Source organism: Podarcis melisellensis (assembly GCF_964234715.1).
Source record: "Podarcis melisellensis genome assembly, chromosome: 6".
NCBI lineage: Eukaryota > Metazoa > Chordata > Lepidosauria > Squamata > Lacertidae > Podarcis > Podarcis melisellensis.
Window position 1 is genome coordinate 50,799,510 of NC_138538.1, and position 26,009 is coordinate 50,825,518.

At 42.3% G+C, this 26,009-nt stretch overlaps 1 protein-coding gene and 1 long non-coding RNA gene across 3 annotated transcripts in view; one reads left to right on the forward strand and one right to left on the reverse strand.

The window, feature by feature from the left end:
• Positions 1-1,486: 1,486 nt before the first annotated feature.
• On the reverse strand, positions 1,487-11,202 carry LOC309372423. Of its 2 annotated transcripts, none has more exons than XR_014169494.1 (4): positions 11,095-11,202; positions 6,402-6,506; positions 4,026-4,234; positions 1,487-2,592 (listed from the first exon to the last, which is right to left on the reverse strand). It is a non-coding gene; the product is annotated as an uncharacterized lncRNA (long non-coding RNA). The 2 variants fall into 2 exon arrangements; XR_014169495.1 differs by having other exon boundaries at positions 1,487-3,843.
• The window catches only part of ZSWIM5 (zinc finger SWIM-type containing 5), a 110,769-nt gene continuing 95,197 nt past the window's right edge, over positions 10,438-26,009 (forward strand). The window contains exon 1 of the mRNA XM_081915981.1: positions 10,438-11,199. Within this exon, the coding sequence (XP_081772107.1) occupies positions 10,503-11,199 (697 nt within the window). The 5' untranslated portion in view covers positions 10,438-10,502. The remainder of the gene's footprint in view (positions 11,200-26,009) is intronic.

Consider the following 26,009-nt stretch of genomic DNA (forward strand, 5'->3'; position numbering starts at 1 on the left):
GGGGCAAAACTGCAGACTATTGCTACCCAACTATGTTAAATGTTTTGTAAAGTGAAATTATACTAGGTTATGTGCATATTATCTGAACATCCTAGGGCAACCTTCCCCATCTTGACCCCACCCCCTGGCTGATGTTTTTGGACTTCAACTCCCATCAGTCCCAGCTAGCACAGCCAATGGTTAGGGATGATGGGAGCTGTAGTTCAATACCTGGAGGGCACCAGTTTGGAGAAGACTAGCTGGCTAGGTGTCAAGGGAGCTTTCTTGTCCACCTTTTCTCTGCTCTACACTGAAATTTGCCAAGCCCAGTAAGGCTAACAAATAACCTCCCCACGCTTGTCAGCAAAGGCCACCTGTACTGCAACGTGGGGAAACTATGATAAAATGTTTTATATGTTTGGAATTATTATTACTCCAGGTTATAACTAGAAAATGGAGCATTGAACAGGCTCAGAATCAGAAGAATAAAATGTAATTGGAAAACCGCACTATTTAAAAAACACAAAAATGCCATTAAGAAGACAATAATAATCAGCTGAGTAGTATTAAATGTCCTGTTCCAAGAATGGATAACATAAATTATGTCCCCTTCTTTCTTTTTCCCTTCCCCCATCCCACAACAGCTGTGGGGTACCCAGCATTAAGCTGGAGAATTGCCAAGTCAGATTGCTTTGGAAATATCTCCCTAGTGGCAGCAGCTGAGCTCAAGAAAATGGGCAAGTGGAAATGAACAGAGCAGTAAAACCATAGGCCTGAATTCCCCCATATTAAATGCTTTCCCCCACCCTCAGGGCTGGCCTCTGCGTGAGGCAAGATGAGCCTCAAAACTCTGGTGGTGAACCCAGAAGGGAGGGCAGCAAAATGAGCACATGCCCCCACCATCCAGCCCACCACTGTGGCCACCACTGCTGGGTGGCCACCATTGGTGCCAGTACCATTGGTGCCTACTATCTATGCCACTCCCAGCACACATCCTGCTGCTGTTGTCCCCCTGCAACCATAGGCCAGTCCCGAGAAAGGAGATGTCAACTGAACATCAGGATGAACTTTTTGATAGTAAGAACTGTTCAGCAGTGGAGTGGACTCCCTTGGAAGGTGGTGGACTCTCCTTTGCTTAAGCAGAGGCGGAATGGCCATCTGTCATGGATGATATGGTTGAGATTCCTGCATTGCAGGAGGTTGGACTAGCTGACCCTTGGGGTCCCTTCTATGACCCCCCCAAAGAGAGACAGAGAGAACTGGCTACGTATACTCTCTGCTGTTGATGAGCAGGAGAGTCCCATAAGTTCCTGCTACTGTTATGGGGGAAAACTAAGCAGTTTTTGCTACCACAGCAAAGCAGCCATGGGCCCTTGCTCCACCTCTATCTCTCCACACATAAGGCAGCTTTCTTCCTCAAAGCATGGCATAGTGGGTTGAGAACGCTGCAGAGATGAGATCTGCAAGTCTACCTGTTGTCACTGCTGCTGTGGCAAAAGCTCTTTAAGCAGTGTTTGCGATGGCAAATCAGAAGCACGGACAACATTTCTACAGCATGCCTTTCCAGGGCCCACTTGCTCCGCAATACCTCACTCTGAATAAGGACCCTGAATACGGATCATTCCTGAGAGAAAAGCATTGTGCAGTAAGTGATAGCAGCCACACAGGATGGTGGAGGAGGGGACAGGGAGGCAATCAGCTTGGTGAGCACGATTTGCTGCTCCACCTCAGACAGCTAAATGTCTTGAACCAGCCCTGCTTCCCCACACTTAGCTGCAATGTATGGGAGTTTGGAACTAAAGAGAAATTCAAGGATGTATGTTTTCCTCCCCTTTATTACAGGCACAACACCATACAGTGAATTGTCCTTTCCTTGCAAGGTTCCTACAGTTGTGTAATATGTGTAGTTCAGCTTACCTGAATTGCCGAATCTGTCATGCCTGCTCAACTGGATGCTTCTGCTCTTAAAGAGTTTTCTCCTCTTTATTGCAAAATTTGGGGTTTCAAGGTAAAGAGCCCTTGGGGGGCCTAGGGAAAAGGCCATGTTGATCATTTACCACCATGCTGTACACTGAAACTAGCTTGAATTGATGAAGGAACTATTCTGGAAAGCTAATTTGAAGTGTCCTGTTTACTCATAGTTTTTGCTTGATTTATTCATGCTCTTTCAGTCTGGCAAAAATGTTTCCCATGTTATTTTAGTATTTCTAATTAACTAGAGTGAACATGAATGATTAGGGGATGTGTGGTTGGGGCTTCTTTTTGCTGAACTCAGCATTGCTTTCAGCCAAGGCCAGCTGGGCCAGAAGCCTGCTCTCTTGGGTCAATGAGTAACATTTTGGATCTCAACCCCCTTATTAGCATTTCCTCCAGAGGAGAGGAAAAGGCAGTAATTCTTTCTGCAGTAACCCAGGCTTCACATGCCAGTATCTTGATATTTGTCAGGACATAAAATTGTTGGCATTCAGAGCAAATGTATTTGTTACAGAAATATGAAGTAATGTGTTGGATGAGCCTCCTTTAGTGTTGGATGGTTGGTCCTTTGCTTTCCATGTGGGTACCAGGTCTGAAAGGAAGTCTAGTCTTTTACAGTTCGGACTGAAGCTGTTCTGGCTGAAGATTCAAAGACAGAACAATTATTTATAGTTCTTTGTAGGCCGAAGAAGTTGTGCCACGATGTGGCAGGGAAAATACACCTTCATGGAAGATTGAAAACTAAAAAGAAAGCAAGTGGCAGCGCGTTTGTGCATAATTTGCCAGCTTTTCAGTTAATACAAATATAGAGAAGTCTCAGCAAACTATGGTTGGTGTAAAGCTTACACTGTAAACCATGGTTTCCCATTAGATCTGAATCCAAAATGTGGACCTCACAGCCTCTTCACAATGGCTTCTCACACAAAGACCTGCCTGTCCAGTTATGTGCTGCTGTCAAACTGTACAAAGTTAGAAGCTTTATATCTATCTACCCATCAGGCTGCCACTCACAAAGGTTAGATAATATACAGGAGGTGATTATTATGTACAAACCTTTTGAATTTTGTTTAAGGTATAAAAATAAATATACACAACATGGTTACATTTTGGGTTTTAAAGGGAAGTTCAATAAACTTGGTTATTTTGCCATCTCGGATTCAGTAGTGTGGAGTACCACTTATTTCACTGCAAGATAAGGATGTCCTCTCCTTAAGCACTATTTGCCAGCCCTTTACATCTACTATATATTTTGGAAAGTGATTTGTCCATCTATCTGTCCCTCTGTTCTTCATAGGTTCAGCTGCCTCATGAGATACCATTGCCATACTTGGCATGAGGGTTCCTGAGCTGCAGGTGGAGAGGGGGACAGTTGTTGTTGAAGTTTGGATTCTGGTTGCCATTTTGAATCAAGGTGGAGAACCCAAATGTTACTTGGGAATGACTTTGTCCAATTTTTTTGTGTAGGTTCAGCTACCTCTCAAGATATCACCACCAAACTCAGCATGAAGGGTGGCAGACTTTGTCACTGTTTGGATGCCAGCTGCCATCTTGATTCAAATCAAAACGTGGCTTTGGCATGACTTTTTTGGCATTGTTTTCGCTGCCTCCAGATATCACTGCCAAACTTGGCATGAGGGTTCCTGAAGTGGGGACAGCGGTCTTCATTGACATTTAGATGCCAGACACCATTTTGATTCAGATCAAACCCTAGAAGGGTGTGTGTGTGGTGCCATTGGTCTCCACCATGCAAGCAAATCTCGCTTGCTGAGATTTGGTTAATAAGACATTTTGCAATTGGAAAAGGTTCTCTGTATACTTGGGTAGCTCCTTGTCAGCCTTTCTCTTCAGTCGAGGACACTATGCATATATATATACTGAAGCTCCTGTTTTCTACAGGGAAGGAGAAAAGCTGAGAATGTTCATTACACTTTACAATCCTTGCTTAAACTGCCTGCTTCTGAACAAAAAGAAAGTCTTGTCTCTTTTAAAATAATAATCAAATACTGAATATAACATGTGCAAAAAGGAGCAGGAAATCAGGGTGGGGGGACAGAACCCAATTCAGTTTTTACCTGCAGCATCTCATGGTGTTCAGCGTCAAATGGCTGAAAAATCTACTAGCCTAGATAGTTTGCTCCTTTGCAATAGACATCTATCTCCACAGCTACTGCAGCTTTCAGGAACTGAATGAAAGGCTTGAGATGTACGGTACAGTATCTTCCACGTTCCTCTTGAAACGGACTTTTAACATTGCTTTCCTCGTTTCTACCACAAGAGGGACCTGGAATATAAAACAGCATTAATTAAAATCAAGCCTATTTCATTTCACTGCAGGAAGGAAAACAAAGCCTCCACCTGGAACACCCGAGAGGCCATGGCTTGGTTAGCCTTTTGTCCTTTCCAACTTGACATCAGCCAGTCATGGAGAACAGAAAATGCGGAAGTGTTCAGAGTGGATCAGAGGGTGGGGGGTATTAAATTCAAAGCAAAAGAGTTCACTTGGCCACTTGGCCACTCTTAAAAGGATTGATTTGTAAAATTGGTATAGTTGTGAACCAAGTTTGGAATTCATTGCTGTTATTTTACTACCAAATGAACAAAATATTCTTTTAAAAAAAGATATGAACCAGGGTGTCACCTGTGAATGTTTTCCATGTTTCCAACATGGGAAGCATCCTCTTTCTCTTTTATTACATGGAACTAGGAGCTTAAGTTTATTTAATTCCTTATGTAAACCTTTGGGCAAGGTTCTAGACATTCTAGATGCCCAGATATAAAGTGAATTGTTAGGTCAACATCTACAGAGGTAGTAAGCGCCCTTTATTCTTTCCTGCCACATGGGACCTGTTTATGAGCAGCTCCGTACAGCTGGGAAAACATTTAAATAGTGCAATCACAAGAGCGAAAGACGATTGGAAATAACCAACAACTGGGAGGTTGGATAATTTAAATGTTCTCCCAGCTGCATGTTGTGGATAAACAATTTCCATGTGGCGGGAAGAATGTCTAAAAGAATGCAATAACTTGGTGCTTTTAACCTTGATCAAAATACGTATGATACCTGATTCAAACTAACAGACAATTAATAGATGTTTCTTGAATAGAAAGAGTGACCTGAATAAAGTAATTTTGGGCGCTCTGTTCTCAAACCTCATAATTTAGCACTTGCATGTTTCCTTCAGTGATGCAATGAGCAAGGGGGGAGGTGGAATGTGTGTGAGAGAGAGACTTCGGACCAGGAAACTAGCCAGGTGGAATAGGGCTGAATCCTCGCTATGCCACAGCCCTGATGAGATCAAATCATGGATTTCACGCATCTTTTCAAGTTTGACCTTTATAACCAGAGGCTAACCAGGACTTTAGATGTTTGGATGGTTGCAATTAGCAAACTCTCATTAAATGTTTTGTGCAGGTGGACCAGAGTAGTTAACTTTTCAGCGTGTGAACGTAGATTTCTATGGTCATGAGGGAAATGCCTACAAATGTGAGGGGTAGAGTCTACGAAAGGCACAGGATTTGCTCTGTTCAATTCGTAAGTGTGAAATTAAATCAGTATCTGTAAATATTCCTAATTTTCATAATTTATTTTAGTAACCCAAATTAAAGAATGTGAAGTATTTGTGCCAAAATGGCACCACTAGCATGACTGGTTATCCCTTTGTAAAATTGTTCATGTACAATGAGGGCATAAATAATTGTAATATTAATTAAACTATTAATATAAAATGTAGCAGCCACATTATCCATATGGAGAAAGTGCTTGTTTGCCTAAGGGTCTGCCTTACTTCATATTCTATTCAGTGATCTTATGTCAGCTTCCTCTTTTGCCTAAACCCAAATCTACACTCAATTATTTGCCCTAGCTGTCTTAGTAAGCTCCCATGTTCACACTTGGGAGTAATCCCCATTGAATTAAATGTGACTTGTTTCTGAAGAAACATGCATAGGATTGCACTGTTTGGTTCTGGGTGTTGCTACACTGTGGTACTGCGTACGAATTCTGTAAGCACTGTTACTTGGTCGTTAGCTTTATGGCTCACAATCATTAAGCATTTAGTGATCTGTAAAAACATGGGACACCATCCAACCCAAAGGTAAGCAGCTTTAAAGCCCATTGATTTGAAAGGGAGAGTTACGTTTTCTCATTAATATCAATGGGGTTTTAAAAACTACTTAACAGAAGCATTCTCATAATTAGAGCGAGCACCAACATCTGGCATCCTAGGTGCAGTTTTCAGGGCCCACCACAGCTAATGCCGTCCACCAGCCACACACAAATACATGACTGATTTAGGGGAGCCACCATTTTAAATGTCTTTAAATGTCACAGAGTGATGCTACTTAGAATGCTCCAAGGCACCGTGGGAAATTCAAAATGGTGGCTTCCCAGCTACTTTCTGCTGCCTCCAGAAATACCACCGAGATGCCCTCCATTGTAAGAAGCTCACCAGATAGCACTTTGTCAAGGTCCTGTTCAACCCTGGAGGCAGCCCTCCCCATCATCAGTTATTCAGATAGTCACAGTTATTGGCTGGCAGCAGCCACAGTGGTCACTAAATAAAGATATTGTAGGTGAGAACTGTAACAGGCACCTTATTTTTATATGTGTTTCATGTCTTTACTTCTTGTATCAGAACAGCATATAACAGGGATATATATTCTTTTGTCTGCTGTCAGCTAATAACCAGATTACATATTGCATTTGTACACCTATGCATCTTACATCGAACAACCAGGTACATTTGGTAGTGTTTAATTGATTGATTAACTAAAAGCTTTTAATAATGTCTCACAACAAATATAACATCTGTAGAAAAGACTTTACAACCTGAAAAAAAGAGACAATGCATGTATTTTTGTAAACCAAGAAAATCTTTAATAAAAATTATTTTTATAAATTAAAAGCATAAAAAACAGACACACACACACACACATTTTTAAAATCTGAACTGGCTCTCAAAGAAGACAATACTGTGAAAGCAGGATAGTTAGGAGGAACTAAATTTTGTATCAGGACCTCAAGTGCTTTATTTCTGCTAAGTTCTCATTATTTAACCAGCGTTCCTAACTGTGACAGATGTCCCATATTTGCGTTGGAGCTGTTTCCGCTCCTTTTGCAAAATCCCACCTGCTCCTTCCTCACCTGCTCAGTTTTCAACACTTGAGCTTGAGAAGGCATGCCAAATGTGAGACAGCTTTTGTAAGGTCTGGTCAATATCACTTGCTCTGATGTAACAAAACTAAACCCTGGAACTTGTTAAATTTCCATACACGTTGGGTTAACTTTCTGAGCAGGACAAGGATTCTTTATGGGTTTTAATGAGGAAGAGCAATCATAGAATAATTTTAATATTGACTTTTGACTGTTTTAGCGTGCAAGTCCACTGGCTGTAGGAGTGCAGGATTTGGTGGAAGCTTCATTATGCTTGCAGAAGTCAAGATACAGAGGAATACAGGAAGTTGTCTTCCACCAAGTCAGATACCATTGGGCCATCTAATCTAGTGTTGTCTTCACTGTGTGGCAGCAACTTTCTCAGCCCTACCTGCAGAAGTTGGGTATTGAAACTGGGAAACTATACAAAACAGATGCTTTACTTCTGAGCTATAGACTTTCCCTATATGCTGCTGGGGTGACAAATTCACCAGTGGAACACCTGCAATACACAAGTGGTCGTGTTCTAGTTGCAAAGGCATGTCCAATGATCCAGTTAAAAGACAGAACCTGATCTGATGCCATGTCTCAATGCATGGAGCCAACATGGAAAAACTGGAGACGCTAACGAACTATAAAGGATAAAGCAAACCAGTTGCTCTAGGGGTGTTAAACCTCTCCTCAGCAGCTGCTACTTGGGTCACAGTGCTTCCTTTCTTTTTAAAAGAGCTCATCTGCAAAAAGCAGAGAATGCAACTTTTATATATGCAGAAGTCTAGCTGAAACTGTATATGGAGCAGGAAGCCAGCTATTGTGGTAGAGGATAAAAACATGGCCAGCTGATCTAGGATTGCAAATCAAAATTAAGGGTTGCATTCAACTATGTTTTACTCTTGAGTAGACCTGTTTCAATTATTGGCAATGCTTTCAATGGGTCTACTCAGAGTAAACCTACAGTTCTAAACTTGATATACTGACTTGCTAAAGTTTTTGCCAATGTTTGTGCTCACAGCCGCCTCAGCAAAGGCAGATCTAGTAACCCAACAACCATGATACAGTGCTTTGTGGCATGATCTCTTATGTGTATCATCATTGATCCAATATTAGAACTTGTGAGGTATCAAGCACTGCAGTGTTGCTTCTCCTTTTTGCCTGCTGATGCATAGAAGTTACTCTCGCATACATTTACAATGCAATGAGGTGTCTCTCTTGATAATTTGTGAATACAGGGGCTTCTCTGTATCTCATAAATATTTCCATTGAATTCACATTGAATGTCATAGTAAATAGCATTTAAATCTATATTGCCCTCTGAGGTTAATTTTAGTTATCAAAATTAGGAAGATAACCGTTTATTTTTGGAAACATTAGCACCCATGTTACAGAGCTACAAAATTCAGGTTTTCACCTGTTCCACAAAGTAGAACTCTCCCTCTCTATATTCATGTGATGTTGGTCTCTCTGCCTGCCTGTTTATTGTCTGAGGCTATGGATAACATCTGTATGTGTGTGTATGTGCTTTGATGAAAAGAAAACTACTGAGATTGCACAGCATGTGGCAGGAGTTCCTTTCAGCCACTAACTGAACCAGTCACTCCCAACACAGATTTTGAAGTGAGGAGGAGTGATGCAAAGACTTGCCTAGGATTCTATGGAGTGAGTGGTATAGGTCTAAGGATGTTAGAATGTCTTTGTACACATTTCCAGTTACAGATAGGTAGCCGTGTTGGTCTGCCATAGTCAAAACAAAAAAAATTCCTTCCAGTAGCACCTTAAAGACCAACTAAGTCAGTTCTTGCTATGAGCTTTCGTGTGCATGCACACTTCTTCAGATATTCTTCAGATATCTGAAGAAGTGTGCATGCACACGAAAGCTCATACCAAGAACTGACTTAGTTGGTCTTTAAGGTGCTACTGGAAGGAATTTTTTTTGTTTTGTACACATTATTTTGCTTACAGAAGGATCAATTGTGCTATGCAACCAGATTCTAAACAGAATTAGGAATGCCTAAACCAGTTTGTTGTGGTAGTCTCAGACTTGTCTATCTCTGCATAAGAGCCAGCTGCAAGCACTAATGCATGCATACTCAAAATAGTGCTCAGATGATAGCATGGCTACACACTGTTCTATATAGTAAGATAAAAACAATGCACTTTCCTTTGTGTTCATCTTTGTGCAAATGAAGGTTGTTGTGTTTTTCCCCAAAGGCACAACTAGTTTCTTACAGAATCCAGAGGGGCGCAATGCGAGGTGTCTGCGATGGGAGCTTGATGGATCCAGAGGTAACATCATAGAAGATCTATGGAACTGGGTTTAGTCTGTGGGGTACCATACAGCAGATGTTACAGCTGATCGTTTTATATTAGCTTATACTGAATGGCCCAGTTGCTGCCTTGTAAGATAGGAGGAGTACAGATTTCTACCCTCTCAGGTGCCAGTCTCTAGGTTTTTCTGAATTAAGTGTTGGCTCGGCTGTACATTCATATTTTTTTCTAGGGCTTTGTGAGAAGCTGCGAGGCTCATTCCACGGGGCACTCAAGGCATGCCAGTGGCAGAGGGTGACATTGCAGACTGCAGGTCAAGAGGAGCAATGAATGCTTTTGAGGGTTTGCCTTTTAAAAGGAGAGATCCTTGCCTAGCAGCCGCCCTCTGCCATCTGCCCTTGAAGCCCTGCCTAATCCTAGGTAGGCGAGGAGGGACAAGCCGCCTTGCTTATTACTCAGCGGCCAGATAAAGACCTTTTGCTTGTCCTGAGAGGCGCTTCTCCGTCTGATCACTTCTATTTCCAGCCCCTTGGGAAGGAGAACGGAGAGCAGATTCCGAAGCTGAGCCTCTTGGCGCAAAGGAATCCCACCCACCCCCAGACCCCATGCGAAAGGTTGCTAACTGGGCAAGCCCCGTCGACGAAGCCCCCACCGCGCGCAAACAAAAGCATTCTCCGCCCTTCACGAAACGTATCTCCGCGCTTCTTTCCAGAGGAAAAGAGCACTTAGAACGCTACTCAAAGTCAACCTCCTACTCTGAAGAGATTTGCTTTTATTAAAAGGACGTGAAACGGTGGCCGGGGAGGGGGGGAGACGTTCGGGGCATGTCTAGAGGGAGTCCCCATCTCTCACCTACGCAGGTTGAAGTCACGAGAAAGAGCAATTGTTGGTGGGGTGGGGGGAGTGTCAAATGTTCCGAATGAGAGATTCCTTCCACAGGGAGGGGCCACGTGACACCTACCCCCCTCTCCGGTCTCTGGGGCGGCCGCCCACGCCGTGGTCCCCGTCCGCCCCCTCCCTCCGTCACCCCCCTTCTCCGCCGCAGTCTCCTCCCTCCACCGCCCCCCCCGTCGCGCTCGCAGGCAGGCAGGCAGGCAGGCACGGGCTGGGGCTCAGTGGGTCGGACGCAGCCATGGCGGAGGGAGGCGAGGGAGAGGAACTGCTCCGGCCGTCGCTGCCCGCCGCGGGCTCGCCGGGCCCCAAGCGCCTGTGCTCCCGGGGGGTGGGCGCGGCGGTGGCGGCGGCTCCCCGCGCGGGGGGCTGCCCGGGGGGTCCCGTCGGCGCGGCCGGGGCGGGCGGCGGCGCGGCCAACGCTGCGGCGGTGGGGCCGCGGGGGTGCTGCCCCTCCTCGGGCGGGCCTGTCTGCGGGCCGGCCGGGCCGCTGCTGCCGCTCCAGCAGCCCGAGTCTCTGCTGGACGCGGCGGCCAAGCGAGTGGCGGGCAGCTGGGCCTTCGAGCGAGTGGAGGGCCGCTTCCAGCGCATCCCCGAGCCCGTGCAGCGCCGCATCGTCTACTGGAGCTTCCCCCGCAGCGAGCGCCAGATCTGCATGTACTCCAGCTTCCAGCCCGGGCGCCCCGGAGGAGGCGGCGCCGCCGGGCCCGGCAACGGCGCGTCGGCGGGCGGCACGGGAGCCGCGGGCAACGGGACGGGCGGCGCCGAGGACAGTCCGGCGGCCCCGGCAGCCGCCACCGGCGCAGCCCTTCCCCCCGGCGCGCCCCCCCTACCGGCCTCGGGCGTCCCGGCCAGCGCCGCCGTCACCGAGGGGCTCCCCTTCCGCAGAGGCATCCGCCTGCTGGAGACGGGCGCCGTGGACAACGTGCTGCAAGTGGGTGAGTGAGGCACTTCGGCGGCGGCGAGAGACCGCCCCTTCTGCCCTCCGCCGGCGCGTCCGGCCGCTGCTCCGCTCGAGGATCCTTGGTTCCCCCTCTTCCTGGGCTGCCTCGCATTTCTCTCGCTCTCCTTCCCAGGCTTCGCCTCCGCTTCCTTCCCCGCTGCCCTTTCATTCCCCTCCCTCCTGTCAAATGCCATTCCTCTTTCCCCTCCCCCCCATACTGTATCCTTTTCCTCGATCCCCTTCCCCCCCCTCTCTCTCCACCCCCAACCTGCCTTTCCCCCTATTCTCTCGCTCGGTCCCTTATCTCTGCTGCTTCTTCTGTGCTTTAAGACCCTGAAGATTTCTCTCCTCCAACAATCGCAGCCTTTTGTCTGGTCTGTTTGCTGCTTGACAGTATCCCCACCACCACCCCGGAGGGCGGAGGTTGGATGGGAGAATGAGAGGATGCCCCCCACATCCCATGCAAGCTCTGCTTTGTGGCGGGCTTGAGAAGGAGCCGGCTTTGATCTCTTTCCCTTTTCCTAAAATAGGGGTGTTGCTGTGAAGGAGATGTTGGGGGGAAGTTTTCCAAAGGACGTAGGCAGCTGCCAGCATCATAGAGACCTGAACTTGCTTTGGGAAAGGCTTCGAACTCTTTTGTCAAAACGCCTCCCCCTAATGTTGCCGGCTTCCAAAACCCCTCTCTCCCACCCGTGGGTTAGAGAAGGACCAAACCCCACCCCCCAAACATCAGAAGATTATGTCTGTAGGGAAAGACACCTTGCAACGCATTATTGCTCCTTGCCTTTAGAAAACTCTTATTTGCTTTTAAAATGAAATAATATATAGCCTTCTATGCAAGTACTTGAGAATCTCATTGAACATAACAAACGGGATTATTTTAGGAGCAGTGGGGGAACCAAAGTAATGTATAACTTTTGCTAGTGCCTGAATGTTTGGAATTTTGTCATCATGGCATTCCATTTCTTGTGTGAGTATATGCGTGATATGGATTCCATTAGAAACTGAAAATGGAAATGAAGTCCTTGACTTTATTGACATTCAACACAAGGGTTATTATTATGAGCCTTGTCAGGGGATTCGCAAGTCTGAGTGAGTGACAAAGGTTGTTTTCCTCCCATCCTATTTTCCTCCTGAAATATGCTTTTGTGAAACACTAGAAATAATCTGTTTCACATTGTTAGTGGAGGTGAATGAAATGAGTGTTCCCATTAAACTGATATTCTGTTATAATTTTATTTTGCACATTTGAAATGTAAAATAATTTTATGCCGATGCCCATTGCCATGTATAAATGTCTTGTTAGGTCTCCCCAGATTTTTTAAAAAATGTTTTACTCTTATAGACAGTATGTGTGGCTATTCCACCCTCCTCTTGTAGAAAAATAGGAGTTAGTCAGTCAAATTTATTTGCAAAAAAATTAGTCATCACAAAAATACAGGCATAATCAAGCTGAAAGATGCAGAGCTCAGCACAATTTAAGTGGTTGTACAGATTTTTATATATCTACACATTCCCTTAAAAAAGCCTCCTCTGGAATGCTTACACCTTTTAACAATACATACATAATTAAATTATATATATTTTTTTTCATACGAAGGGCTCAGTTATCCACTATGACTAAAATAATAGGTGGTTGTAGGAGTAAAGAGCTGAAATGGCAACATGAAACAATGTTGTGAGAAGAGAAATAAGTCTATGAAGAATCTCTGAATATGATTTGACTGTGGAGTTTGCAATCCTTGGATTACAGAACATTTACATCTGATATGTACTTCAACAAGAACACAAATGGTTTATTAAATTTTATATCAAAATAGGTATGAAATCAACTGTAGATTTTGTAATGGATGACTCATTGACATGTGAATGTGAGGACTAGAGGTTTTTGGACTGATTTGGTACGGTAAATTAAGAAACACTGTTGTTTTTTAAAGAATTTATGATAATAATGTGAGCAACTGAGTGCAAAATTCTGAATAAATAATTCTTAGTATTTCTTGAATTAGAAATCTAGAAGCCTTTGTAACTTATTTTGTACTGTATTATCAATATTTACTGCAGCAGCTGGAGTGTTTCCTCTAAGGATGACTCTTCTTAAAATACTTGGGGTGGGTGGGAAAGTAGAGGATTTTGTAAAGGACACAGGGAAATGGTGAAGGAAAGTACACACAAAGCTGCAGATGGAATGCAACAATTTTTAGACTGAGAGCAGACCAGTTTATCTAGGCCCTCTTCCATTGATATGTCTTTGCCGTATCATGGTTCCATGACTAAATTAAGTAGCCTCTTGCGGCTTGTAGTTCGCAACAGGGCACCTGATTTTGTCAGGTACCATGCTGCATAAATGCATTTTTTAGCTGCAAACAGAATACCTATTCAGTGTAAATATAATGTTTTTCTAGTACACCACTAGTATCAGGAGGGTGGGAAAGGGAGTTTTTTCTTATTGAACATATGGAAATATTCCATAATATAGGAATGGCAACCTCTGCTGCAGCTACCGACAATAAGAAGTTGTCAGCTTCTATTGATGTTCTCCCCCTCTCTTTTTAAAGTTTACAAGCCATAGATAAATTTATAACAGGGCTGGAGAATGAGATGAAAGACGGCTGATTTAATAGGGAAAGGAGTTGGTGCACATTTGCATAATACTGTAAGCCCTTTCCTAGAGAGGAGCTGAAAGAGAATTTAAATAAAACAAAATGCTCTGAAGTGATGAATGTTTATCTCATGCAGATGGTGAGCATAATAGTTTCCATATCTGTACTGGTAACCACATCTACTAATGTGTAAGATAGGGTAAGCCTTACCAACAAAGAGGTTTGTTGGTCTTGGAAGCATTTGCATTGAAATTGGAACTTTTGATGCTGTGATGTATGAGAGCCTTTATGTTTTAAGGGAAAATATATACTGGCCACGAAATAAAAAATAATAATTGTTAATTTATAATAAAGACCATCTGTAGCTCTACTTTTTTGTATGTTCATAATATGATCCCATCCATTCATTGCATTCTTTGATGTCTGTTCATACTTGTTAAAATTGTATGGATGCAGTTAATATTGTTTCAGGACATCCAATGGATATTTCAAATAAAGACAAGCAAATATTTGTTTTAAAGTAATCAGAACAGTAGTGGTGTTCTAGATAAAAGATTTTTCATATATATTTAACCTTTTGGTGCCTGGTATTCTAGAGATCTGAGCAATGTTTACGGTGTATGGTCAATTAATAATTCCTTCATGCTTAGTAAAACTTAAACACAGCTTAAGCCTGATCTCACTAGAGTCATTAAATTGATTTTTCAGTGTTAGAAGGCTGCTGGACACAAGCATCTTTGTCTTTTGTTTACATAAGACATCCTTAGCTTTGTGGGACAGTTATAGTAGGGTTGTTTTGAAATTAGTAGATGGATAAAGGAAAGCTTAAAGGAATGGGGAATATTGAGCCTTAACATGAAGCACACTGTTTGTTGGGATCCCTAAAGGAGGGAGTCAATTTTTAACAAGTTAATTCAGGTGCAATAAATTTTCAGTAACTATAAATAAATAAAAATATTATATAAATATAAATAAATAGCAATAAAAATGTACGCGGAAGGTATTTTCTTTGGAGAAAATATTGTTTATGGATATTGATAATAAACTTGTATCCAACATGCTGTCCAACACAAAAAGTTCCACTTCTAGTTTGCACTTCTAATTTAATATTGTTTGTCCTTGAGTTGATGCTTGCATACTCATAAGCAGATGTCTCATTTTTAGATGGGGTGTGTGTATTTGTGGCTCTTTATAACTACTGTACATTCTCAGACAAGGAAAGGTACATTTACACACTGTCAGCCATAACTATCAAGCTTTTTAATATAGAAAATACATCCAGAAACCTGAAATTCACTGTGTTTTATATCCTGCAATATTGGAATGCTTACAGAGAAGTGTATGTGCGCTTCTAGATACCTGAGGGGAATTCCCTTTTTAAAAACTTACTGCGGAGCCATCAGAAAAGTTTTTTAAAGTATATAATCAACAGGGCAATCTTGTGCATGCTGACCTGTAAGTCCCATTGAACACAGTGTGGCTTTGAATAAACATGCTTAGGATTTTGCTGCAAATTTGCTTTCACTTTCTTCCTTAGACTTTCACAATTCTTCTGATGTTGTGCTTCAGGCAGTTTTGCTCACATCTGGGATAAACATTATTCACCAATTGGGAATCAACATATCCACAGGTGTGGAGAAGAAGTCTGAGTGTTGGACTAGGACCTGGAAGACCAGGGTTCAGATTATTGCTCAGCCATGAAGCTCACTGGGAGACCTTGGGCCAGTCATTGTCTCTCAGCCTAATGTACCTTACAGGGTTGTAGTGAGGATGAAATGGGCAGGGGAAAACCTTGAGCTCTTTGGGGAAAACACAAGAGAGGAAGGCAATACAAAATAAATTAATTAATATAGATCTTTTATGTCAAAACTGAAGACTTTGAAAATTGTTCAGAGGAAAAACAAACAAGCCCTGATGCCTTCTTAAATTGATATAAATTGATTTGAAGTATCAGTTAAAAAGAGCAAAGTGTTTAACTTTGGGCTTGGGATGCTTTTTGTTGCTGTGTAGTGACATCACTAGGAGGTACTGCTATTGCTCCTGAAACAGTTTTATGAATGGCTCCTAAAATTTTAATCTACAAAGTCTTTGATGACTGTGCTGTTTATAAATGTTTAGGACTGTAGCTTGCATTCTGCACTATTTTACTTTGTTCATCTAAAGTGCCCAGTTAAGCATGTTAACGTCAGAACAGTTTCAGTGAGAGTAACGTGTGCCTAATTATGTTCTCAATTTCTTCCTAAGATCTAAGTTTAGTAGTGTAAGGAAACATTGTTGCAACTTTCACTTTTAGACATAAACTTGACCCAGATTTGTTGCCAATCTCTGAGAACAGTGTTGTTAAGAAATTAGCAACAGTGAATAGCTTCTACTAAATAAAATGCATGTTTCGCCATTGTTTTATGTATATGGAATAGCATGTACCATACTTTGATTCAGTAATTATTTATATTTTAATAGTTGGGCAGTTGTACCCAAACCAGCATTGCCACAAAAGAAAAAGGATTTATTTTAGCCAGTTAGTAAACAGAACAATTGATGCAAAACCTATAAAATGTAGCTATACTTTGTGTTAGCAAAAATTCTATTCTACTTTTTAACAACTTGCTCCCATGATTTAAATTGATGTTACAGCTCAAATCATACAGCATAGATTTATCCCAGGAGGCACAGATACTTCTCAAAGCATATTTGTGGATAATATAAAAAGAACATTGAGGGCCACATCACAGGGCAGCAGAGGTGTTGATTACTGGCAGAGAGATCAAGGCAAACAGTAACTGGAAACAGGATTGTTTTAGGGTCTGTACAGATGTAAATAGTTTGCATGGTTAGACTTCTCTGGATCTCCAGCTTACCATTTTTTGGTCAGACGTCTAGCCTTCCTCAGAGTAGTGAGCTCAGAAGCAATACTGTAATTTATTTCTCTTTTCATAGGAAGTAAGCTATGAAAGTGCTTATTTGCTGGCCTTTGTGATAAAGAAGCCATGGAGTAAGCTTGGATTGCTGGCTATGGTTGCCACCTGAATTTTCAGGACTGGGGTTTTGCCTGACATGGAAAAGTTTACACATGTTTTTTAGGAAACCAGGTTAAGAGCCAATACGGGCTTAGAAATTCCTGTGAAGTGGCACAGAAAGGTTGGATGAGTTCCATGCTGCATGGCCAAGTGAACAACACCCACATGATGACTTCTGCATACAGTGGCTTTAACATTTAGTGGTACTTGCTTTGTTGATCCTCACACCAGCAGCTTTCAGCAATGTGCAGTTCAGCTGTAGAGAGTGTTAAGGTTGTTACGTGCAGAAGCTGTCACACAGATTATGATTACAATTACGATATCTTTATTGTCATTGTCCCTTGCAGAACAATGAAATTGAAAAACTACATAAAACTACACAAAAACTACATAAAACTACCACAAAACTACATAAAACTACATAAAACTACCACAAAACTACATAAAACTACATCAAAACTACATAAAACATTCAAAAACCCCTAAAAACTCTAAAACCCCATTTTAAAACACAGTATACTACAGAGACCCCTTATGCTGCGTTTAGAACCAGAATGCATTAGCATAGAAACTGTTTCTCAGGCGGCTAGTCCTGGCCTTTACAACCCTATACCTTATTCCAGAAGGCAGAAGCTGAAAGAGATAATTTCCGGGGTGCTGCCCACATTGGCTGTGACATTTGAGCTGGTCCTGAATTCAGCATTTGGGAGGCCTTTCAAGATGACCACTAGAAAAAGTGCTCTGACTCAAAATTCTAGTCCTGTTGGAACGAGCACTTCAGATAGCCCGATGCCAGACATGCTATCGTCACGTATTAGCTAGTCGGATGTGTTTCAAGAGATTGTCAGGGCACATGTTATAAAGAAGTTTTGTTTTACATCTCTTAATTGGTTCTGCTTCAGCTGTACTGTACTGCAAGGCTTCTCCGGTAACGATGTGAGGCAGAGGACCAAATGTCATGTTACATGCATGTAAAGTAAGCCTATTTTAATTTTGCTAGTTGTAGGCATTTTGATGAACTTTGTGGGGAGGGAGCTATTAGGGGTAAAGGGTGAGACTCTTCCAGCAGATAATAAATCTCCTGCTAGCTACCAACTGGTAGATTCCATTTCCCTTTTCTATAACACCCCCTCCCCAAACAACAGTACGTGATCATGTAGCAACACTTTGACACAGACTTGTAGGTTAGAAAGTATGGCTAACAGAGCAGAGTGTGAGTCTTTTGTACTGCCACCGGAGCAAAGCCATGTCACTGTCATGTTGTCATTATATGATCATTTTTTGAGTGGGAGGTGGGTTTGCCATCTCTCCTACTAAATATTACATAATCAACTTTCTTGAACTCAGTGAGGCTTGCTCTCAAGTAACATGCATTGGTAAGAAGGGACATTTCTTTGTGAAGATTGTATGTAATTAGATAGCTGTTAAAATTCATACTTATTAAGCCAGGAGGATTTCCTGCTTTTTGAGGAATTGGACTAGATCAGGCATAGGCAAACTCTGCCCTCCAGATGTTTTGGGACCACAGCTCCCATCATCCCTGACCACTGGTCCTGTTAGCTAGGGATGATGGGAGTTGTAGTCCCAAAACATCTGGAGGGCCGAGTTTGCTTACGCCTGGACTAGATGGTCTTTGAGGAACCATTCCAACACCTTGATTATATTATTTTGCCAAACTGCACTATTGATATTACTAAGTGCAACTGTACCACAAGAAAAGGAGGGCAGTCAGGGGCAACGCAATTGAAATTACACTTTGATTATCTAAATTATTGTTTTATATTTTATTCAAAATATTTTTAACCTGCCCTTTGTCACAGTGTGATACCAGCATAAGTGCAATAAAATAAATTTGAAGCATGATGCTTAAAATAAAGCAGAAGAATAGAAGGAGAATATAAAACCTCAGGCAGAAACAGCAAGGATAATAATAGTCAATGTCCAACCAGGCAGCCAACCATGCATAGAGGCATGCTGGAATAGGTGATTTTCAGCTGGTGCTACGTTCCAAGGGGTAGGACATTCCACAGGATCACATCAGAATAAGCCCTCTCCCTGGTTGCTACATAACAGATTTCCCTTGGATGTGGAGCAACCAGGAGGGTATCAGTTGCTGCTCTTAATACACAGGAAGAGATGAGTGGCTTAACACTTGATGTCTCACCAACCCACCATCCCCGTAGCCAAAAGAAAAGGAAAAAAGATGTCTCTGCTGCCAATCTTTGTAATGAATAATGGTACAGGCAACACTTTTCTTTTACATCAAACACTTCCAAAATTACAAAGCTTTATTTTTAACACAAGCAACTTTTCAAATAGCCTGTGATTGAAATGCACCCATTAAAACCCTTTCGGCGGATGTTTAGTTCCAGAAATGTGCTGCTGAAATCTTAAATGTGGACTCCCTTTAGAATAGATGATCTCTCTGTTCTGCCTATAGAGAGTGGTCTATTTCAGATCTGCTTCACACAGCAACCTTCTTTTTGTCCTCCCTGGTCCCTGGCTCTAAAGTTTTGCCAGTCCCTACCAATAGGATCTGCTCTTTTCCCTATGCCAAGTATTATTCAGCCTTTCTTCCCCCTTGACTGTTCCCTATAAGTCCACTCCCCTATTCCTCCAGGCACTGCCTACTACTTTTCTCTTTAAGTCCCACTTCTCACCTTACTGTCTTCTGTGCCTGTCTTTGACGGTCTCCTTGCCCCTTTACTCCCCTGCATTCTAGGCTCTCTTTCCATAACTATGCTCAGCCTCCCTGAATGCCCAGTACTGCTGCAATTCGCCCTTTTCCCCCTGCAAGCAACAAACTGCAACACCTGCCTTGAGGCCTGGTGTGAGGTTTTGCTCTCACAGTTTTCTAAGGGGCCGTGGCCAAAAATTATGCATAGCGTGGAGGAAAGCTGGCTGAGAGAAGTTTCTCTCTCTTTCTCTTAATAGTAGAAACCAGGGCCATCCCATGAAAGTGAATATTGGAAGCTTCAGGACAGACAAATGGGGTGCTCAGATTCTGCTTGTTGGTTTCCCAAGGGGTGGCCACTGTGGGAAGCGGATGCTGGATTAGATGTGCCTTTGGACTGATTCACTGTGGCTCTTCTTATACCTTTCCCAAAAGCAGTTAGAATACCAGGGGTACCTCGGTTTACGAACTTAATCTGTTCCGGAAGTCCGTTCTTAAACCGAAACCATTCTTCAAACGAGGTGCACTTTCCCTAATGAGGCCTCCCGCCGCCAGTGACCTTCCACCGTTCGGATTCCGTTCTTAGACCGAGGTAAAGTTTGCAAACCGGGACACTACTTCTGGTTTTGCGTAGTTTTTAAACAGGGCTGTTCTTAAACCGAGGTACCACTGTACTATGAAACATATGTCATGGAAGCTCCAGTAATAACTGTGGGCCTTCACAGGTGGCAGCTGAGTTTTGAGAGAGCAAGAGAGAATGAGTGTGGTTCAGCATTACACGGCTGGTCTTTGATCAGTCCAAAAATAAAAGCTTCCTCCTTCTACACCTTTACAATGGGGAAGGGTTAGTGTGCTTTATTATGTGCATATGAAATGAGCATCGACACACCTAATTTATTTAATAGGGATAAGCATTCATAATTTCCTTTCTGAAGCCAGATGCCATAAATGCATTTGGAAATGCATCAGATCCCTTGACAGTAATGAACACTGAATTAAGAGGAGTTGCATCATGCAAAACAGGCTTTTAAAATAAAACCATTTATGGTGCTAAGCACAAGAACTACACAAATATATCCCGAGGTTGTGAAACCATCAATAGGTTTTGTCTTGCATCTACTAGTTTTGTTTTAAGGGTACAAATTTATTCAACTACATTTCAGTAGCAATTGAATCTGAAGCCTGCCTGAGAGAAAGCTGCAACAATCATTTACTTTTGTGCGTGTGCTCATCATTGTGGGGAGCATACTATTTTAATATGTCAGAATATGCTATTTGCTAGCATTTCCCCTGCTGCTTTGATTGCAAACAAGAAATCAAAGGTAAATATATTGCATCCAATTATACTTAGGTCCTGTCCCCCACCTCAGTGGCGTCTGAGCAGCTATGTTAATCCACACACAGCTGATGACATCCGCAGATCAAGTTTCTGGCTACTAAAGGGAATAAAATGCCCCGATGTGCTTGAATAGGAGAGGTTGGGTGGAACTCTGTAGACTATTGGCTCATTTAGGAGGGATGTTGTTTCCTCCTGTTCTTTGCCTGTTTTGCTTTGGTCAAATGGCTAGGCAATGAATGTTGTGCCACTGCAGGAAGGAACTGGTAGTGTGAGTACCTCTTTCTGGTTGTGCATTTCTATGTTTTGAAGGCGCTTTAAAAGGAACTATAGGAGGAATTGCTCCCTCCCAATCATTTTTACAGACCAAGCCGAGGCTTCTTTAAGCTACGCAAAAATAACACTTTCTCACCATAATAAATATATCTGCAGCAAATTAGCTTCTCCCCTGCCCCCATCTCTGGAAAACATAAGAGATGTAGTGAGAAATGTATTGCAAACAAGCTGTGGTTCCTTTTTCTTCCCTTCATGGAAAGGAATGCTTTCTTTCCACTTCACATCGTCTGACCAGGCATAACATACCCTGGAGTATGTTGCATAAAAACATGATGTTTTCTGCCCATTAAACTTCACATGTACAGGAAAGTGCAATCCATGTTTTTTTTTTATAATCTAGTGCTGTTGGTACACGTCGCTAGGTCTCCCAAGAGGACATGCTAAAATCGCTTATTCAAGGCTCTCTCTGTGTATTGTGAAATTTGCACTGTAAAGATCTATGAAACTGTGACCTTTTTCTTTTCAAAGCATTTTCTTATTTTCTTTTAACTGTATTTGTTTTGCATTACTTTATGCTATCAAAGGTTCTATAAAATAAATTTCTCTATGACCTTTCATCTTGCAGGAAAAAAATAAGTTAAACCATTTTAAAAAGGTAATGTTGTAGTAGTCAGCAAAGCTGTTCAAGGTTCTTCTTTTGCATGGCTGATAGGCTGAGAGAATGTTCAATGGACTTTGGTTTAGGAGACAATATCTACTTAAATTAATCCTTGTCAGATACATGTCAGAACAGACAATTCAAATGTTATCCCTATCAGCACCCCTGCTGCACAAACACACACACATAAAACACATTAACATTACACTGGTTCTTTTAATAAATTAATTTTTTGTGATGTGTTCTGGTTGGAAGGGTTAGGTTTCTTTTAAAGCAACCTTTCCTTTCTTAAAAGTGTCAAAAATGGTTGGTTTGTGCGCTTTAAATGCACACATCTGCTATTTTGCTGCCAACTGTAGCCATTTTGAATTATTCCTATACAGAGGGCCTGACACTACAGTGGCAAGGAAGCAGAACGTACCCTTTTTCTTGTAGAACCAAGGCCAGGTATACCGGTATATCATTATTTTTAAGGCTCTTTAAGGAATACATATTCTTTACATTACATGTCCTTTTCTCCCAGACATCTATAGAGGTGGGAAAGTCTGGTTTTCTATTCCTATCTTATAATACCAATATCAGGATTCTTAGTTTTCTGAAATCCACGTGATTCATTTTTTGCAATTACATGCATGCAATGCTTGTTTGGTATGTTCTAAGATTCAGAGGACTGAGAATGTCAGCTTTCATTGTTTAAAAATAAATAAGGTTTCTAGCCCCTGGCAATTTATTTGAAAGCACATTGGCAATGTCTGGAAAAAGGATCTGGGAAGTAGAGTTGCCTGATCCTCTTTCATAGCACCTTAGGACGTGGGTGGCACTCTGGTCTAAACCACTGAGCCTCTTGGGTTTGCTGATCGGAAGGTCAGCGGTTCGAATCTATGACATGCTTCTTTCTTTTTCTTTTTTGCAAGTTCTCAAAATTCTACAGTAGTTCTCATTGGAGTTCAGAATCAGGTATGCAAACTGTCGGATTGGCTCAGTTCAGTTCACAGTGGTTCTTTTGTCCCTGGGGGTATGCACATTCAGTGTACTTTATCATTACTGAGAACTGTGGCTCTAGGTCAGGCATAGGCAAACTTGGCCCTCCACATGTTTTGGGACTACAACTCCCATGATCCCTAGCTAACTGGCCGAGTGGTCAGGTATGATGGGAATTGTAGTCCCAAAACATCTGGAGGGCTGAGTTTGCCTATGCCTGCCCTAGGTGCAGCTCCCACACCTCTGCTCTGCTCTCCCTCCTTCGCTTGGAGAAAGAAGGTGAACACGAAGCTGATGTTCCTTGACTAAGCAGAGCAAGCAGGCTGGCGCGGGTATGGGAGGTGTACATATGCTTCTCATTCTCCACAAAAGCCAGGAAGAATATCTACATATGTGCCCATGCGCATGAGCTGCAGCATGAATTGGAAAAAATAGAACATAAACATGTATGCATGTCCTACCTTCTTTGAAAATAGCTGAATTGTAAGATGGTGAAGGCTGGAGTGTGCTTGTTTTTAGCTCTGCAGTCCTAGAGCAACCCTTACACCCTTTGTCGTTTTTAAAATTCCCATGGCCGCATAGGAATCACATAATGTCACATACCGAATGAAACATCATGGTCTTCAGTACCAAGAATTGTCCAAGAGCTCCTGATGTGACTCCATCTCTAAAGCTAAGCAGCTCTGGCATGTCCCTGGAAGGGATCACCTGGGAATTCCATGTTTCCAAGTCTCATAGACAAAGGGGGCAGGATAAAGATGGAGCCGCATTCTAGATAGCAACAGCATGGCGATGCTACCAAAAAGAAGCTCATGGGGAGAATAAATGCTTCCTCTAGATCAGCCTTCCCTAATCTGGTGACCTCCAGATGTTTTGGACTACAAAGCACAGGGCTGGTGGCAGTTGTGGTCTGCAACATCTGGAGCCACTATTGGCCACCCTTGGATAGCTCTAGGAATTATTCTTACAGGGCATTTCTATGCATGACTACTCAAAAGTAGTTCTTATTATTTCAATGGATTTACTCTCAGGGCAGTACGCATTGTAGTCTAACTAACACAGGGTTTTGTTTTGCAACTGAATAACAAAAGTCAAAGAAGCACTGAGACAGGACAAAGGTTAGGGGACATACATTAAATAAGCATTCACCTGGAGCTAAGATTGAATAGACAGTGTGGAACATTTTACTTGTAATTATGGTGACAGGCTCTTTTGATGGCAAATGGAAAAGCCAAGCACTACATCTTTCTTGTGCAGACAGTATTGTTTCTGCCCTAAAGTCTCTGCTGGCTGGCATCTGAGTGGATTCAAAAGCATGATGGATTTAGTAGAGATAATGGTTTTCCACATGGAAATTCAGCATTGTGCTGAATGTTCTGAAGATGCGAAATAGTCCCTGGGTTGAGCTGTTGCTCAATGGAATGTCTACCCCTCCTGTCACCACATGCCCCCTCTACTTTCCCAAATCTGCTGTGGAGGGTTGGGGAAAACCCATGAACAGATTTGTGGGGGGCACAGGAAGGAAGGGAAGGGAGGGAAATTCCATTACGTGAGTGGAAGTCATTCTGCTTGTGCAGTCATTTAGTTGGATACAAGCCCCTGAAATTGTGTGTGATCATTTCACCCACACATAGGAGATATGTCATATCTAAAATTCAAAGGACTCTGGCCAGCTCATTTTGCAAATAACACTATTTACATGGAAGTTGATATCACAGCAGCCTACAAAATATATACCCCACTCCTCAAGTATGAATGCTGCTCACGTCTGATTTGCTCACCAATGTTCCACTTTAAATACATGTGAATAAATTACATAAACCCTTCATCCCTAGCAGGTAGAGTATATTTATTTAGTTGCGTCTCTATACTTCCCTTTCTTTAAAGGGAGTTTAGGACAATGTATACTGAATATTAAAATGGCAATATAATGTACAGCCACTCCAGGTAACCATTCAAGAATGCAAAAGCTCAGCTCTTACAACTTTTTGTTTTGTTGGCATATTGTAATGCTTCTTAGGAGAGCCCTATTCCCCTCACGGAGCTACAATTCCCAGAGCTCCCTGGGAAGAGGGATTGTTAAACCGCTCTGGGAAATGCAGCTCCAAGAGGGGAATAAGGCTCTCTTAACAACTCTCAGCACCCTTAACAAATGACACACTTGTGTAACCATACGCTCTCAGAATTATTTTTCTATAGTATTTTTGCTTATATCAGTCCTTAGATCAGGGTTGAGGAACATGAAGCCCTCACCATGCCTCTTGGTCAGGGATGAGGGGAGTTGTAATCCAACAACATCTGGAGGGCCAAAATTTCCTCATCCCTGCCTTAGATGGAAGGGAAAGCTACCTAGCTTCCTAAACATTTTTTATGGCAGTCTTCCCCAGGCCAGTGATTTTGGGAACTCTTTAATGAATGTACAGTATAGTATTTTGAAACCCTGCAAGCTGCAAAAGTGCCACATTAATATATATATATATATATATATATATATATATATATATATATATATATATATATATATATATATATCCATCCTTGTGGCTTGACTGTGGTTTCTGTGTTTATTTCCATTCTTCTCGCTTCAGTGGACTGTATTTAAGTACTGTACCTCATTCAATCAGTGCAAGGATTTCCGTTTGTGCAGTGGGACTCCCCGTACATGTATGTGCTCTGTACCCTCTCCTAATCTGCTTCAGAGGATTGAGTGAACCACTGGAATGGATTTAGGGGACAACAGGGGGAGAACATTCCATTGTGTCAGCAGAAATCCTCTTGCTGACGGAACAAGGGGCGCAGCACTACATTGAATATTGATGTTTCACAGGGATGATGACTTCAGATAACTTTTGAGAGTCGCTTTTATGTTTTTATTAATTCAAGAGAGCAGCACTGCTATGTTAGTGATGGAAAGGTGTTTTGTCACACTTCTACACTCTGATAAACCCTCTTCCCCTTCTGCTGTGTCCTCCTGTCCCCATTGTGCTCTCTGCAGCAGCAGCAGCAGCACCTCTTAGATACCCCACCTTGCTTTCTTTACTAATTGTTACTAATTAGTTATTATTACTAATTACTAGTTAGACGGTATTAGATTAAAAATATATATTTTAATGTCCCATTTTCTGTGGATTGTTTTTATGTACATTTATGCTTAGAAATGTGATTAATTTAATGGTATGTAAATATCCTAAATAAATAACATTTTTAGATGCACACTAAAAAAAATTCAACTCAGATGAGACAGGTTTTATAGCATAGCT